The 15887-nt window shown below is 48.1% G+C and overlaps 1 protein-coding gene across 1 annotated transcript in view; it reads right to left on the minus strand.

Moving 5' to 3' along the window:
- Positions 1-13753, minus strand: part of FASN (fatty acid synthase) — a 40368-nt gene extending 26615 nt beyond the window's left edge. The window contains exons 1-9 of the mRNA XM_065034178.1: positions 13475-13753; positions 7599-7743; positions 6599-6751; positions 5148-5321; positions 4105-4305; positions 3553-3675; positions 2751-2866; positions 2381-2515; positions 349-808 (exon numbers count right to left, since the gene is read on the minus strand). Coding sequence (XP_064890250.1) covers positions 349-808; positions 2381-2515; positions 2751-2866; positions 3553-3675; positions 4105-4305; positions 5148-5321; positions 6599-6751; positions 7599-7725 — 1489 coding nt within the window. The 5' untranslated portion in view covers positions 7726-7743; positions 13475-13753. The remainder of the gene's footprint in view (positions 1-348; positions 809-2380; positions 2516-2750; positions 2867-3552; positions 3676-4104; positions 4306-5147; positions 5322-6598; positions 6752-7598; positions 7744-13474) is intronic.
- Positions 13754-15887: the final 2134 nt, after the last annotated feature.

The raw sequence follows: 15887 nt of genomic DNA on the forward strand, positions 1-15887 counted from the left end.
GGACAGACAGGAGAACGCCAGCTGTAGTAACACTCCAGAAAAGGAACAGGCGTCACACACTTGCTCTGGCAGTGAAAGAATTTAATGTAAGAGCAAAACATGCATTTCTAAACATCCTCTAAATTAGGCACTGCTTTTTATTTTCCTGGACTTTGCTATCATCAGAAGACAGCAAAGTTGGAGAATTAGATAAAACACAGGAAACACAAGTCTCCTAGACATACCACAAGGCTGCAAGATATTTCTTCATGCTAGAGTGGAAAACAATACCAGAGCACAGAATCCAACGGCTCAAGCCCCAGACGTACAGAGGAATGCAGAGGCCTGGACCCACTGCTGCATACTTACCCGAGCAGATGTACCAGAGTGGACGACCAGATGCTTGAACTTGCTGAACCTCTTGTATGTCACTCTCAGTGCCAACTAGTGTGTAGCCCCTGTAGGGCATGGAGGATACAGGAACTGTGGAGATATCATTGAGCAGGCTTACAAATGGACTGCATCCTCCATGTTTTCTGCCCTCTTTAATTAGTGTTTCCACAGCTTCCTGGGTTCTGCCACAAATCTGAACCAGTCTTGGTATCTTGCATGTCTCCAGAGGCTGGCGTTTGTTCTCATGTGGCCTCAGGATGACATGAGCATTAGCACCTCCAAAGCCAAAAGAGTTGATACTGACAAGGCCACCTTTCACTGGTGTTGGTTTACAAACGACCTCCAAAGAGCCGTCTTGTAAGGCAGGAATATCTGGATTTGGAGTATTGAAATGAAGATTTGGGGCCCACAGCCCATGCTCCAGCGACAGAATGACCTGAATGAAAAGAAAAAAAAGTGTTCTTGTAACAAACATTATTTTCCTGTTATTGTTTTACTGTAAATGACCACGTAGCACACACTAAAGCAGCTCTCTATGTTTGGGTAAAGGGGCAATTCGGAAAATAACATTATTGATGTTACTGAGGTAGTACCTACTTCACCTAGATGAATTCCAACTCCATGCAGGAAGTCGGCAGTGAAGCTGAGCGTGGTAGTTTTAAGTTTAGCTTCCAGACCCTTTCTAACTGGAAAGCCACACAGCCTTGCCGGAAACGCAGCCTGTCTAATAGGAATATCACGTCTTTCCCTGCTTTCAGATCCTGTCCCTTCATCTCTCCCCAGTCACACCAGCCAACACAAGGCTCTTCGTATCACAATGAATGCTTCAGCCAAGCTGAAGCAGTGGTAAAAGAGACTGCGTCTTGCTTTGCACCCATTTATTGGTTTCTTGATCCAAAAAGAAGGAAGAGCAGACTGGTCAGAACCAGCAGAGCCAAAGGGAAGTACAGAAATGGCATGAGAGTTAGAATAGCTGTGCCAAAAAAACAAGAGCTCCCTTCTCTCAGCAGCATCTCTACAGTCCATGACACCAAGCCCATGCTCCTCTGTGGCACGAGTCCAGGAAATCATGCACTGCAAGATCAGTCGCAAACACTCAGTGCTCTGTATGTTCCTTCATCCCCCTAAACCAGCCAGATGAACAGACACTGGCTTGGCAACTGTTCTTCCAAGCTGACCATCAGACACGGCAGCCTACCTGAGAGAACCACCAGCATGAATGCATGATTTCAACTCCAGTCAGCACCTTTGAAGTCGTGGTGATGTTAAGTATTTTCATGCACGCTGTCCTACACCTACAATACTATGCACTAGCCTCATTCCAAAGAACTCACCTGGCTTCCTGCCAACACAAAAGAGGAAGAGGTGATACAAGAGATGACACAGCCCTGACAAACAGCCAGAAGGATCAGCTACTCTTGGCACTGAAAGCCCACACTGCCTCTTCCCTTTGGCCATCGCCAACTACTTCAAACATTTAAATCCCTCTACTTGGATGCCCCTCAAACTCAAATGACTTACAGTAGGGTTCTGTTGGAAGGTCCAGTGTAAGTATAATCAACAAAGCCATCCCAAAGCCTTTGCTCTGAACAGGGTCATGCTCCTGTGGAATTCAGTAGGGAAGGGAAACTAAGGTGTGTGTGCATGCACGCATGCACTTGTGTGTGCACACAGTGAAGGACCACCTGGGCATTTGTGTCCAGCTTGCAGAATAGCCACCTGAGCTTTCAAAAGTGTTTGCAGGTGAAGCAAGCAGATAATTAATGAGAATCACCTGAGTTGTTCTCATTACCAGTGAACATCTTATCCTGGATCAGTGCAAATTTTCCTTAAAACAAACAAATATTAAAAAAAAAAAAACCCAAAAAACAAAAAACCAAACAACACAGAAGCCACACACACACAAAAAAAAAACCCCAGCAACTCACCAACAAAACGCCACCGCACCACACACTCACTGTTGTGTTCCCCTCCCTCCCCCAGGTTTCCTTCTCAAGCCATCTGTCACCTTGGCCAGCGCAGCAAGCCCAGAGGCAGGCTCTGGATGTCCCATGTTTGACTTGGTTGATCCAATCAACAGCGGCTCTCTCTCACACTGACAGAAGACATTTACAATGCCATTTACTTCCTGTGGATCCCCAACCTAGTAGAAAGAGAATCAGAATGGTTCTTAGCTAGCATTTCCAAAACCCACCACAAACCTGAGAGATTAAGGTGTATGGGCAAAATCTAAAAGTGGTGAAGCAGTGCGTATTCCATAACCAGCAGAAGGTAGAAATGTATCTCATTTGGGGAAGAAAAAAAAAATAAAAAAAAAAGGAAAAATCTGGCAAGTGATGCAAGGGAAGAAAATAGAAACCCAAAGGGGCCATGCTGACCTTGGTGCCTGTCCCATGAGCTTCAACATACTCTACTTCTCCGGGTTTGATACCGCTTTCTCTGTACAAAGAGCTGACCAACTGCTGCTGCATCTCTCCAGATGGGAATGTCACACCTAGGACCAAAATTGTTGTCAATTCCTCTCTCCTACCAGGAGCTTCCTGTCTGACTTTAGTACCTTTTCAACTGCTTGGGGTTACCAGATCAAACAACCAACCAACCAACCCACCCCAAAACCAGAGTGGGACTTGTTCAGGATTTACACCAGTGCCCTTAGCACCAAACACAACAAGCCCCTCAAGCTCTTTTGAAGAAGAGCAGACGAACCAGAAGCGGACCTAAACCAATGAGGTAGATTAGCATGGAAAGATACTGCTTAACAGAATAGCAGGAGGTGTCTAGATCGAGCAGAACGTGTGAAACTTGGTGTCTCCATAACTGGAGAGCAGAAGAAATGGGACGGCAGTAGGGAAAGAGCTTTTCAGTCATAACACCACCTACGTTTCTACCATCAGTGTAGAAGTTGCTGCAGAGATGTCCTGAGGAAGGCTAAACTAGCAACAGGACATTCCTGTTATCTGGAGAGTAGAAACCACCACTTATCTCCTTCAACTTCTTTACAAAATAGGCTCCTGAATTTTGTATTACCAACACAGAAAAAGAAAAAAATTCAAACCAAAACAACAATAAAAAGCCTTCACACATCAAAAGAAGAACCTCCCAGCAGCCCGTTTTTGATGACAAAGACTCTAGACGGAACAGTCCCGTAGGTATCTCACTTTTCAGAGGTTGAAGGCCTACCTTGCTCCTTAAAGCCATCAGTGTTACTTCCAGCATTGACTATTGTGGCATAGATCCGCTTAGCCATAGATCTCTTGGTCAAAAGAATGACAACAACAGCTTCAGAGCGACAATATCCGTTTCCTGAGACAGACAGAGAAGGAAAAGTCACTAATTCTGCTCTGGTTTGAAAAAAGTTGCAAAATACCATGCAGTGAGACCACCTCAGGACAGACAGCTCTGGGAGCACGACATCCACTTATTAAAAAAGAAAAAATGTCCTAGAAAGGCTCAATGCTTATCACAAATGACGATATAAAGTTTCCATCAAGAGACAGCTCTTTCCCTGTCCCCAGCGCCTGAGGAGAGAACCGCAGCGTTTCTTCCCCGCGTTTAGTTTTCCAGGTTCAATGGAACACACAACACAGATCAGATCCAGGGTATGTCCCCAACAGTGCAACTACAAACAACGATGAGGCGAGCTCTTTGCTGTAGTAGCAGAGTATGTGGTCACAGACTCCACAATAAGTTCCTTGCATACAACATGATGACCTTTTGTACTAAATGCCTTACCTGAAGCATCAAAAGCCTTGCAGGCACCATCGGGACTAAGCATACCCAGCTTCATGAACTGCACAGACGTGTTGGGTTTCAGCAACACGCTGACCCCTCCCACCAGGGCTGCACTGCACCGTCCATGACGAATTGCCTTATAGGCGTTTTCCATAGCAACAAGACTAGAGGAGCAGGCCGTATCAATAGTTATGCTTGGTCCTTAGGGAACAGAAAGGGAAAACGAAAAAGCCGGTTTTTACTGTTTATTTCCTACAGTTGCTATCCAAAGACTACAGAATGGGATCACAAGAGAAAGCTATTAAAAAGAGTTGAACATGAGTTGCCTCAGAACACAGCAAGTAATCCTGATACAATGGGAGACAAGAACCACCACCTCTGCCTGCGCACTGGGTGACAAGGGATTAAAAAGGTGGAAAAAAATTGCAAAGGGTTTGGATTTTTTTTCCCCATCTCTGTCTCCAGCAAAAAGAGATTCTGTAGCTTCACAGGCAGGTCTCATCTACTTCCCCATTTTCATCAATAAAAACCCCTTCCCCTTCCTGGTGCTACCCATTTTCTCTGTTCTCTGCTGCTCTCCAGAGCAATTCTCATCCTGCCACTCTCCTCAATGCTACGCTCGGCTCAAGTCGTGTCTATGTCTTCAAACACTTCCTTTTGGTGGCTCTCCCACTTCTTTCACTTTACTCAAAAAGAGCTAATTGTTCCAGTCAGGTTGTCTCTGAGCTAGCTGACTTCTATTCAGCTTGAGAGCAAACAGCCTAAAGACTAAAGGCCAGAGAGAAACTGACATCATAATCTTTCAGGTGAATACCAGTTATGTCCATCAGCAGCAACTGAGTTACAAAGCCTTACAATTAGTCTTATCACACATTTAAATTTTCTGCTTCTCATATTGCCTCCTTACAGTAGTTGTACGCTGCTTTCTCATCCAAAAAGGGGTCTACGTCATCATATCCATCCCACTCCTCTACAGAAGCTGTGGTACAATTCTGCTCAAATAGCCACTGCTGATCAGCATCAACAAGTTTGGAGATGCTTACCTGTTAAGTCATAGAAGTAGGAAATCCTGTTGGCAAACATAGAACGCTGGCAGCCAGTCATACTGTATCCCAGAAGCTCTTCTGGATCTTGGCTAAGGGCTTCACCAGCTTCTGCTGCACTGGCACCAACCCATACACCTGTGTCTGTGCCGCGGAGAGCAGCCGGATTGATACCTATGGCAATATTGGAAGGCAGATCACAGCAGTCAAACTTATGAGGGGCAAGCTGGGGCGATACCGGGTATGCTGACAGCAGTTCATGAACTGCTACTTACTGTCCCTTTCTGGCAGGCCTGCAGCATCGCTCCCTTACCTATAGCTACCTTTTACTGTTTCAGACCTTACAAGTCTTCCTGCAGAGCCCACCAGAACTGCCGAAGCGGCTTTTGGCCAAAACATACTGTGCCCAAAGACTGCTTTTCAGCTTATCCAGGCATTGCTAGAGTCTTGTGTAAGAAAAGTGTACGGACTATGAAAGACACAAATACTGATCAGATAAACTAACAGCTGACTTCTGGTGCAGAGAAAAGGAGCAGACTGAAAGGGAGAAAAATCACAGCACTTGGAATGTCACGTGAGCATGTGAACATCTATCTCTGGGCACACACAAAGCCCAGATCCGGAGTACAGGACAGAAAGGGTAATTCTTAAGCACAAAAGTAAACAATCAGAACGGGAAAAAATTCTACTCTAAAAAAACCCCAGAGCAAGTTAAACTTGTAGCAATCTCTGCTGTCTCTTCTCCGTGCTTCAGGAGTCCAGGAGACAAGCAGCACACTCCAGCCTCCTGACCGAGCCTCAGCAGCAGAGGAGCACGTGTTAATTTTAACAAGCCAGTAGTAGTGAGGTGGTTCCAACTTTTTCCCCATGTGCTCCTTATGTTCAGACATGAAACCGGCTAACACGAAGACTAAACTTTTTAGCTCTGTGGGTAAGTAACCCAAAAGCTCAGGACACTGGCAGTGATGGAGGAAAGAGTCTCCCATTCCTGAAAGCACAATTCCTGGGCAAACTTTATATAGAAGCAGATCAAATGCCACAGGTTTTCCAGGAACCTGGAAAATATCAGGCTATCTGCCATTCTTTAGACCATGGATGAGAACTATAGCCAAGTCATCTTCCTTTTGCACTAAAAATACACATTTAACAAAGGGATCTATTATGAAATATTAGGGTAGACCACAACACACAGGCTCTAGAACTGTTGACAGTTTCTGTTGTATTGGTTGTACCATATGATGCAGGCAGAGATTTGCTAGCTATCAGTGTCGACTTCCTAATTTGAGTTCCAGAGAAAACAGCTTTGTTCTAACCCCAGTGCCCATTCTTTGGTCTCCTCTCTAATGTAAGTCTTTCTCTTCTTGGATATCTCACCACACAGGTGCAGTTTGCACCTGCTGCACAGAGACAATACAGCACAATTCTCTCTCTTCAGTCATTCAGCTGCTTACCTCCATCCAAAATAGCTTCATAAGAAACTTCCAATAGCAAGCGAAGTTGAGGGTCCATCGTATGAGCTTGTTTGGGGTGAACACCAAAAAAGGATGCATCAAACTTGCTTATGTCCTTGAGCTTTCCATTTCTCTTGGGCAGTCCATAAAGCCCTGAGAAGAAAAACTCAACACTGAGCCACAGAACACATCAGTTTCGAAGCAGCTGCCAGCTGGGACAGAGTGTAGAACGACCACAGCTGGTTCTTGATTACACATGAAACCTCCCTTCCCTGACGCAGCACCCGGAGCGCTGCATGCATACCTACCTACCCATCTCTCTGAATCTCATTTGAGAATACTGCAGTAACAAAAACAAGTGTCATTTTTAAGACTCTCCCAGATACAGCAACAAAAGACATCTACCCAGTTTAAGCATTTTTGCTTTGGCAAGTTTTATCAAGCACATAAACAGAGTTCAAATCAGTAGTTCCAGTCAGTCACCAGTTAAAAAAACCCAAAAGCTAGTTCTCACTTCTGCAAATCACGAGCTCGATCGGATAGACGTGTGCCAAACAACTCAGAAGGACAGTCAGACAGAAAGGACATCGTAAAAAAAAAAAAAAAACAAAAAGCCCAAAAAACCCCACAACCCATAAATCACAAGAACGGAGTCCCTGTGCTACTTCTGAACCCATGAAAATTACAGAGCTGTCTTACTGCCACAGCTATCGACAGCAAGCACAGGATTTGTGTTGCCTAGCTGCTCTGTCGGCGTGTTCTTTTATTTGAAGCAAGCTATATGTTATTTATAAGTTACTACTGCACGGGACATGACATTATAAAGTAGATTGCATGAAACCTTCATAGAAGTGTTATGTTCCTGAATTTCTAGATGATATATCAGAAGATAATTCAGAAGCTCTCATAGGGTTTTGCACAGGATAAATTCTTTCATAAGATAATTCCCCCAAAATGCTCCGACCTTCGGGCTCCAAAAGGAGAGACCATAAGCACTCACCTGGTTTCCACCTCCGATCATCCTCTGTGACCATATCAACTCCATTAAGCAGGTTTTCCCAGAACTCCTGCAAGTTCTCCGATTCTGGCAGCTTTCCTGCTATGCCGGCAATCACCACGTCCTCCATCTCAACTTCTCCCTGTTGCTGAGACCCATAAAGCAGCAAGACTAGTAAGATTTCACACACAGGAGGAGAGTATGTGTGTCTCCTGTCCTCCTGACATGTTGTGACAAACAAGCATATTTGCAGGAGAAACACCCACACAGGAACAGCCCGTGGAGTCTCTACTTAAAACAAATACTCCCAAATAATCAAATGGTCCATAAGACGCATGGGGACAACGAAGATGAGAAAACTCATCCTGAAGGAGTGTCGGGCTCCAAGAACCACCAGTTCCTACATGACAACTAGAAAATTAACAGGTCTAGCTGTACCAAATGCAGAGCCCTGGGAAGTCAGCAGAGAACAAAGACTAACGTGCTGGAGCAGAGGTGGGTGGAGAAATTATGAAATACATATAGTAAAATACATAATTACAAGGCAAACCTACAGGTAGCAAAACAAGTTCTACGATGATTCCAAAGTTAAATGCTAACTTAGGAATCAATAATCAGAGAGTTGGTTGGAGATTAAAAAAACCCCAAACAAAAAAACCCCACCATATACAGAGGAGAAAACCCACAAAAAAGCACATAGATTGCCCTACAACTTAGCATCATTTTAAATACCCACACCAAGAAGTATGTTTTACATATGAAGTGTTTCCCAAGTGGACCCTCCACTGCCACATGTTTAGAGGACTGGGAACGGGCAACTGAGTACATGTGATAGACAGGGGTGCTTTGAAATAGGAGTTGGCAGAACAGGTCCAGATTCCAAATGGGATGAGAAGCTTCTGCTGGTCAAGAAACGTGCATTGTAAGCCCCAATCTCAGACACCACGAGGAAGCATCACACTGCATAACGCAACACAGCAGGCCACCTGTACGGACCGCACCACCAAGTGATAGCTCACACACTGCAGCCATAGAATCAGTCATTTGCTTTCTATTACACTGAAAACGTATTAACAACAAAGCAGAGAGAAGGCAAGTTAACCTGATAGTTAAGTTCAGATTGTAATTCATAGATCCTAAGTAGGCAAGTCAAAGGAGGGGGGAACCATATATATATATGGGTAATTTTTAACATATATATATTAAAATAAATAAAAATGTGGTTGCATGAACAAGAGGTAGTATGCATTCACAGCATGTCTTTAAATAATATTTCTGGTAAAGGCAAAATATCCTTTAGTGTTAATGTGTGAGAATTTTAAGAAGTAAAAAAAAAGAAAAAAAAAAAAAATCACAAAGAAAATTGGGTATTCAAATACCTAAAAGCCTGTCTGAATAACTTTAAAGGAAAGACCTAACATTTTATTTCCATCATAGACTATTCTCCATAGTGCCCCTAATGGGTACTCTTAGGTAAGCACCTCACAGCTATTTTTCCAAGACAAGACATTTCATTGTTTTTGTGGTTTTACGGCCCCTCCCAGGAGCTTCTGATGCTCCTGGGCAAGAGACAGGCCCCTCCAGCCCACTCCAAGGCGATGGCCCCCCGCGCCAGGGCGGCCCCCCGCGCCAGGGCGGCCCCCCGCGCCAGGGCGGGCTGCGCTGCGCACCGCAGGCCGAGCTGGGCGACCGGCCGGAGCACGGCACCGAGCGGCCGCCGACTCCCTCCAGCCCGTGTCTCCCCTCCAGCGGTTCTCTTGATTCAGAGCTGAGGAGTAACTGTGGAACTATGCAACAAGCAGCACCGAAGCAGAAGAGGCGATTATCACCTCCCCCAGTCCATCCCTTCTGGGAGCAGAAACAGAAGTGCTCCCAAAAGGACACCTTAGGTTTCTCAGTCTTATGCTAAACGCCCCAACAACAAAAGTTCTGGTTGGTAATTTAAAAAGGGCAACACTAAGGGCCAAATACGCAAGGCCCTGACTGAGAAACTGTTCCCCAAAACTGAAGCTGGTGGAAACAGGCCCTGTCCGCTCTGCTCTGCAGAGGAGCCTGTCCGCTTCTCCACCCACGTGCGCCCAGGCAGCCGGTCTGGTTACGGCCACCACTGCTGCACCTGGGAAACGCAGCCAAGGGCCACGACCCTACCGTGCATGCAGCGGTTCTGCTCTGGGGCAGAGGAACAACAGATCTCAGGCCTGAAGTTCACAACCTAAGCACAAGATTAGATGTACAAGGTGGAAATATGATTACGATTCAGTTTTATGCCTCAGCTCCTTGGGTGATGATCTCTCAGGAGAGAAGTACAGTTTGTACTTCAGGGGGGCTGAAATGTCACTTCTGGGATTGATCCTTCCCATTCCACTTCTCTTTCCCTGGAGTACAAGAAGAACTCCATCCAGGTATGGCCAATCTTCACAAAACATTATTCCAAGACAGTGAAGTAACAGAATTTATTGACAAAGCAAATTTTGCCAACATGTTATGAATGTAGCTGAGCAAGATTGTGTCAAAGGCAGAGAAAAAGACGCTGCAGTAATCCAAATGCAGAAGAACAAGGGCCAAAAAGTTAATTTTAGCTGGGTGAATGGGTAGCAAGAGCCACAACATAAGGAATTTTATACACTAAGAACTGGAAATATTTAGACTCAACGCACAGAGCACCAAATACCTACATCTAACACACGAATTATGGCTTTAGCAGCAGACAGTAGAGATGACTTGCTGTGCAAAACAAGCAGTGATTCAAGCAGATGTTTCGGCTACCAGCATCTTCGGTCTTCCTTGACAGATAATAAGCAGGCAGACTATTTTAGAGTTTGACTTTACTCCCAAATGGTGTACTGTATTATGTTTGCTATAATAGAGAGGCTGTTTTTCTGTAGATCTTTCTTAGACTATACACAGTACATTGTCAGTTCTTGAACTATAGGATGCAGCACAGCTCAAGAACGCAAATTATTTCTGCAGCTGTTTTAAAAGAGATTGGACTACAGCAAATATACAGAAGAGATCGCTCCTACCACACTTGATGAGCAAGATGAACAAAAGCAACAGGTCAAAACAGCAACAGAACCAACCAGGTATTTCACATCTGGTTTCCTGTGTTTACCTCACGGTTCTGCCTGAATGCGACTGGGTGGATTCCTCCCAGTTTGCACTTTTGTCGGGGGGAAAGGAGGGGCAGCGACCGCCGCCTCCCCAGCACGTCTGTCCAACAGACACCTCGGTTCGCCATGAACTACCACCTCACTGCATTTGCACAATATTTTTTGGCAATGATATTGTGTTGCTGACTCATTCAGCCTGTGACTGGTAATAACTAACAATCCCTTCTGGTATTATTGACTAGTAACAACTTTCATCACTTTATACCACGCTCTGGTTATCTTCCTCCCACAGGAGCCACTTGACAAGGTTGGTTTGTTTATTGATGCCAGTTCCTTTCTCTGCGTTACAGCTTCCTAACCCTGTTCTCTATGCACTGGATACCTATTGGTGTCACATTAGCTTAACCCTATTATCAAACTTACTCTTAAGCTGAAATACTGTTCTCCACTGCATTTAAAACACTTGCTTTTCAGTACCTCACTTATACAGCACCAATAACAAATCAAGAAGAAAAGTATTAATCATCATTTTCCAACAACCCTGGCAGCTGTTCAACCTTTTTTTAAATATAATTTTATCTACTGCTTCCCTACAAAAACATCTCCTTGCCCCTTGATCTTGGAAGCTCTTAGAGGGCAAAGACAAAGACGAGAAAAATTTAAAAGCGAAGGCAAAATTTGATTTCTTTTCCCACTCATACCCGACTTGCCGACTGCTGAGAATACTTTTCTTGTTCTGTTTGCAAAGAACAACAGATAAAACTCAAACCCCATTTTTGCCCGATGCACAGTCCTCTTCTCTAGACAGGAGCACACTGCTGATGTTGATTCACTGTTACCTGAGGGCTGTCACCAGGCAGAACCCTCCAACCCAACTCCGCTATTGTCTCTAGGCACTCCAGATCTTGATTCTTTTTTTTGTGGTGCTCCCATTATTGTAAAATGAGACACCCATGAATTCATAGCTTCCTTCAGCACAGACAGTGACAAAGGGATTGCTTTATAGTTTTTCAGTATGACTACATCGTAATCCAGGTTTCCTAATCTCTGATTATCACTTCCAAAATTTGTAATTAAAACTGTCATTACGTAGGAACTTCACTTGTACAGGGCCATAAGGCCTGCCACCAAAGAAACCTTTGCAAAAATAGAGACAAACACAGGCTGCTTTTCATTTTTCGAAAGCATTTGGATACCATCAATTTGCATTCAATAGCTTTGATTTAACAAAGACCTTTTAACTGTTTCTGTTTCAAGGCTGGATTTGTCCCATCGACCACAAGATAAATGAAAAATGGTCGTGTTTTCATCTTTAGAACGCACTACTTAGCAGGAAACATAATCTGGTTCAGAGTTGTTATTTGAGGGAAGCAGGTTAGATTTTGCTTATGGTATAAACACAGCTCTGTTGATTCCCAAATGGTCAGAATTGATTTGTACGAGTATTTAAGCCCCCAGTATCATTATATCACGTTTATAAAATATCTGTTCACAACTGCCCTCCACCAACGGCCCTCATCCTCTGAATTCATGCACTAAACACAGCTTTTCACAATGTACTATTCTTTTCAGTTTGTTCCAAGAAGCACAGAGGCTGCAGGGGAAGGCGAACCCTTTTTTGTGTGTGGTTTCAGGCTTTCCTCTTCATTTTTTTAATGCAAGACGCGCTCCAAAGCCCCCAACACTGCCCTCTGAAGGAGCATGCGAGTTAACATACCCAGCTTCAATACCGCCCGCTCCAACTGAAGCACTCAAATAAAGCTTTTAGCTAGGAAAATACGCATTTGTTATCTCAAAAGGCCCTATGCCAGGGAAGGAACGTGGAATAAAAACCAAATAGATGCAAAAACAGCAGAGGAGAGAAGATGATAATCACATTCCTGACAGAATCACATCACCAAATCCAGACTTGTACGTGATCAATGGGCTATTTCATGTTGGCTGCTGGTTTATACCGAAGTGAAAAGAGAAAAAAGGATGTTTTGCAGCATATGCGGCACCTTTTTTGAGGTGGTTTCCTCTTACCTACTGACAAGTCACCTTTCGCAACAGCCAGCGCTGAATCCCCTCCCCTGCGCGCTCCCTCAGCCCGCCACGCCAGTGCCCGGACGCTGCCCGGCCCGAGCAGCCTGCGAGCCCCGGGGACCGCCCGGCAGCGCGGGCTGCGGCAGCGCGGGGCCGCCGGGGCCGCCCATCCCGCGCCGGGCGCGGCCCCTCGCCACCCGCCGAGCCGCTGCTGGGGCCGGGCGAACGGCAGGAGCGCTCCCGCCGCCGGCGCCGAGGCTGCGGTGCCCCTGGCCGCGAACCCGGGCGCGCCCGGCCCGGCGGCGAGGGGTCGCGGCGGCATGGTCCCCGCCCGCTGCCAAGATGGCCGAGCGCCAGCTCCACAATGCAGCCGCTCAGCCTCCCACCGCGCCGCCTCGCCGGGCGGGCGGAGCGGGAGGCTGCGGCTCGGTAACCAGCCACCGAGCTGCCGGGGATTCTCCTCGGCACGGCCGCGCTGGGCCACGGGACAGCGACCCGCGACAACAGGGCGCGGCGACCGCGGCACCGGGCCGCAGAACCTTCTCGGCGTCCCAGCCGGTCCCAAGACCCCGGCCAAGCCCGCGGGGCCCCCGCCACCCGCCCAGCGAGGCGCGGGCGCAACGCGTACGGTGCGGAGGGCAAGATGGAGCCTCCTCGGCGCGTCCGCCGGGCGCAGCGGCCCGTGGAGGCGGGAGCGGAGACTGCTGCTCCCCCGCCGCGCCGCACCCGCGGCCGCGCCGGTACCTGCACAGGGGCGGAAGGCTTCGTGCCGCGAGGTCTCCGGCGTCGGACCGGGCTGCTGCGGGGCGGGCTCTGCGGGTGGACTCGGGCGCTGCTGCGGAGGCCGGTGCCGGACTGCGCACGGCCGATGCTCCGCGCTCTCCTCTCTGTCTCCCTCTAGCTCCCACCGCTATTTAAGCAGCCACCACCTCCGGCGGCCACGCCACATGGGCTGACAGTTTACTCCTCGTTGCAGTCCAATGAGAGCCGGGGCAGGACCGCCCCGAGCCGGCCCCGGGGTGATGCCAACGCCTGCCGCCGGAGCCGCTCCGCGGGAGGAGGGGGCCTTGGCCAGGCCGGGCAGGACCCAGGCGTACCCTCGTGCCCGCGGCCGCGGGCCAAGCTCTCGCGCCCCGCCCCGCACTGGAGGCCGGGCGCTGCGGGGGACGTCTGGCTTCGGCCGGCCTGGCCGCGGGTGGGGCAGCGCCGACCCGCTGCGGGCGAGGGCCGGTTCGTGCCCCGCTCCCACCGCCCCGCGGGTGTGCTCACTTCACCAGGGAACTATTGCCGCGCCGGCACCATGGCCCAGCGGGGCACGCGGGCGCCGGGCCAGGCGAGAGCGGGTTGCGGAGCGCCCGCGCGCGCCCGCGGCGCACAAAGGGACGCCGGGCTGGACGCGCAATCCCGTGCCGGGAGCCAATCCGGAGGCGGGAGCGTGTGGGCGGGGGCGCGGCTCTGCCAATCGCGGGGCCCGTGGGTGTTGCTAGGCGATAGGGCGATGTGGTGACGGCTGAGGGGACGGCGGGGCCGCCGGAGGAGCGAGCAGCACCCGGCGCTCTCCGGTCGTTCACCCCGGCGGAGCGCGGTCCCGGGGTTACCACAGGGCAGCGGGCACGCCGGACAGGGATGCGCTGCCCCGTGCTCGGGCCTGTCGCGCCGCCGGGACCGGCGGCAGCAGACGGTCCGGAGGGGGGGGAACCGGGGACTCGCTCCTCGGCGCGGCCGGGTACGCCCGCCCTTGCAAAGGGCGGAAAAGTGGAAGATCACTCTGCTTGCAGACACTTTTTATCCACTTTCTCGATAACTTTTACTCCTTAAATTACAGCCAAACAGTAAACAGAGTTGATTTTTGGTCTGTATTTCCTATGACTGCTACTCCAACACCAGAACCCCCATCCCGCCTTTCGGTCGGCAGAGCGTGGGCCCAGGATGCGAAAATCCCGCAGCTTCCCGGCCCTGCGGGTCCGGGCCCCCCCGCGCCTTCCCCGCTGCCTCCGGCAGAGCTCCCGCCTTTATCCACGGATTCCTCAATTCTGGAGTAGGTTTTTAGCCTTTTGATAACAACAACAATCAGCAACTTACTCTGCTTTACCTTTTCAGTACTCAGTGACTGGCTGGAATTCTCTCTTTTATGGTCTCCCGTTTCTTTGTACAACTCAACACCATCCACAGCTCTACCTTGTCACCACTCTTTCATCTTTTTTAAGAATCAATGCCCAGTTTTTAAAATATTTTGGTCACAAGAGAAATACATGAGAATTTCCCCCCTGCATTTAGTACACAGCACAACTTCCCCACACAGGATCCGAGCAATATGTTCTTTATTGTTCTTATGCATAGTTCCCCAATTGCCAGCATACTCACGCTACCTTCTTACAACTACACTGAAACAAACGTACTATGATTGAACTACTTTTTTTTTTTTTTTTCTATGACAACTAAACCAAAATTGAACAACCAGGGGCTGTCGCTGCCCCTTGCCTGCAGCTGCCTGCAGGGAACCCGGTTCTCAGGGACACCGCGTTTCTGGGAGGAGAGGCCTGCGTGACCAGGCTTGCCAGGGCACAACTGGGGGTGACGGTGGAACCAAACAGCCACAAAAAACCAAAACCCCCTCAATCAAGCAAACAAAAAAAGCCTAAAAAACCTGCAAAGAAACCTACACAAAGGCATTTCTGAAGTCTGCAGCCCATGAGCTAATGTCCGTGATATACAGAATGAAGAGCAGGCTCAGATGTAGTGTTATTTAGACTGTGGAAAAAACTGCTCTTTTTCTAAGGGCACGCTCTGTTTAACACCTGTAAACGCACAGAATCTCATAGCACTGAAACGCTGTGTATCTCCACCTTCAATATTAAACACAGAATCGCAAATTTAGAAAATAATTTTTCACCATAATCTACAACTATTAATAACTTTGGAATTTACACACTGTTTTCTAGAAACAACTAGTGAGAGCTGTAGCTGGTGCAATCTTGGCCAAAATTCCTGTGTTTGTTAGAAACCGCTATGCTTTGAGCTACAGAAAGAGCTCATTCAGGGCCCGGTTCAAGGGAAGGCACCACGTTGCTTCAGCTCACGAACAATGTTGAATTACAGGATTTTCAAGTAATTAAAAGATTTAAAGAGAAGCTCACAAGGTCTCTCAGGACTCATA

This window comes from Columba livia, chromosome 18, assembly GCF_036013475.1.
Source record: "Columba livia isolate bColLiv1 breed racing homer chromosome 18, bColLiv1.pat.W.v2, whole genome shotgun sequence".
Taxonomy (NCBI): Eukaryota; Metazoa; Chordata; class Aves; order Columbiformes; family Columbidae; genus Columba; species Columba livia.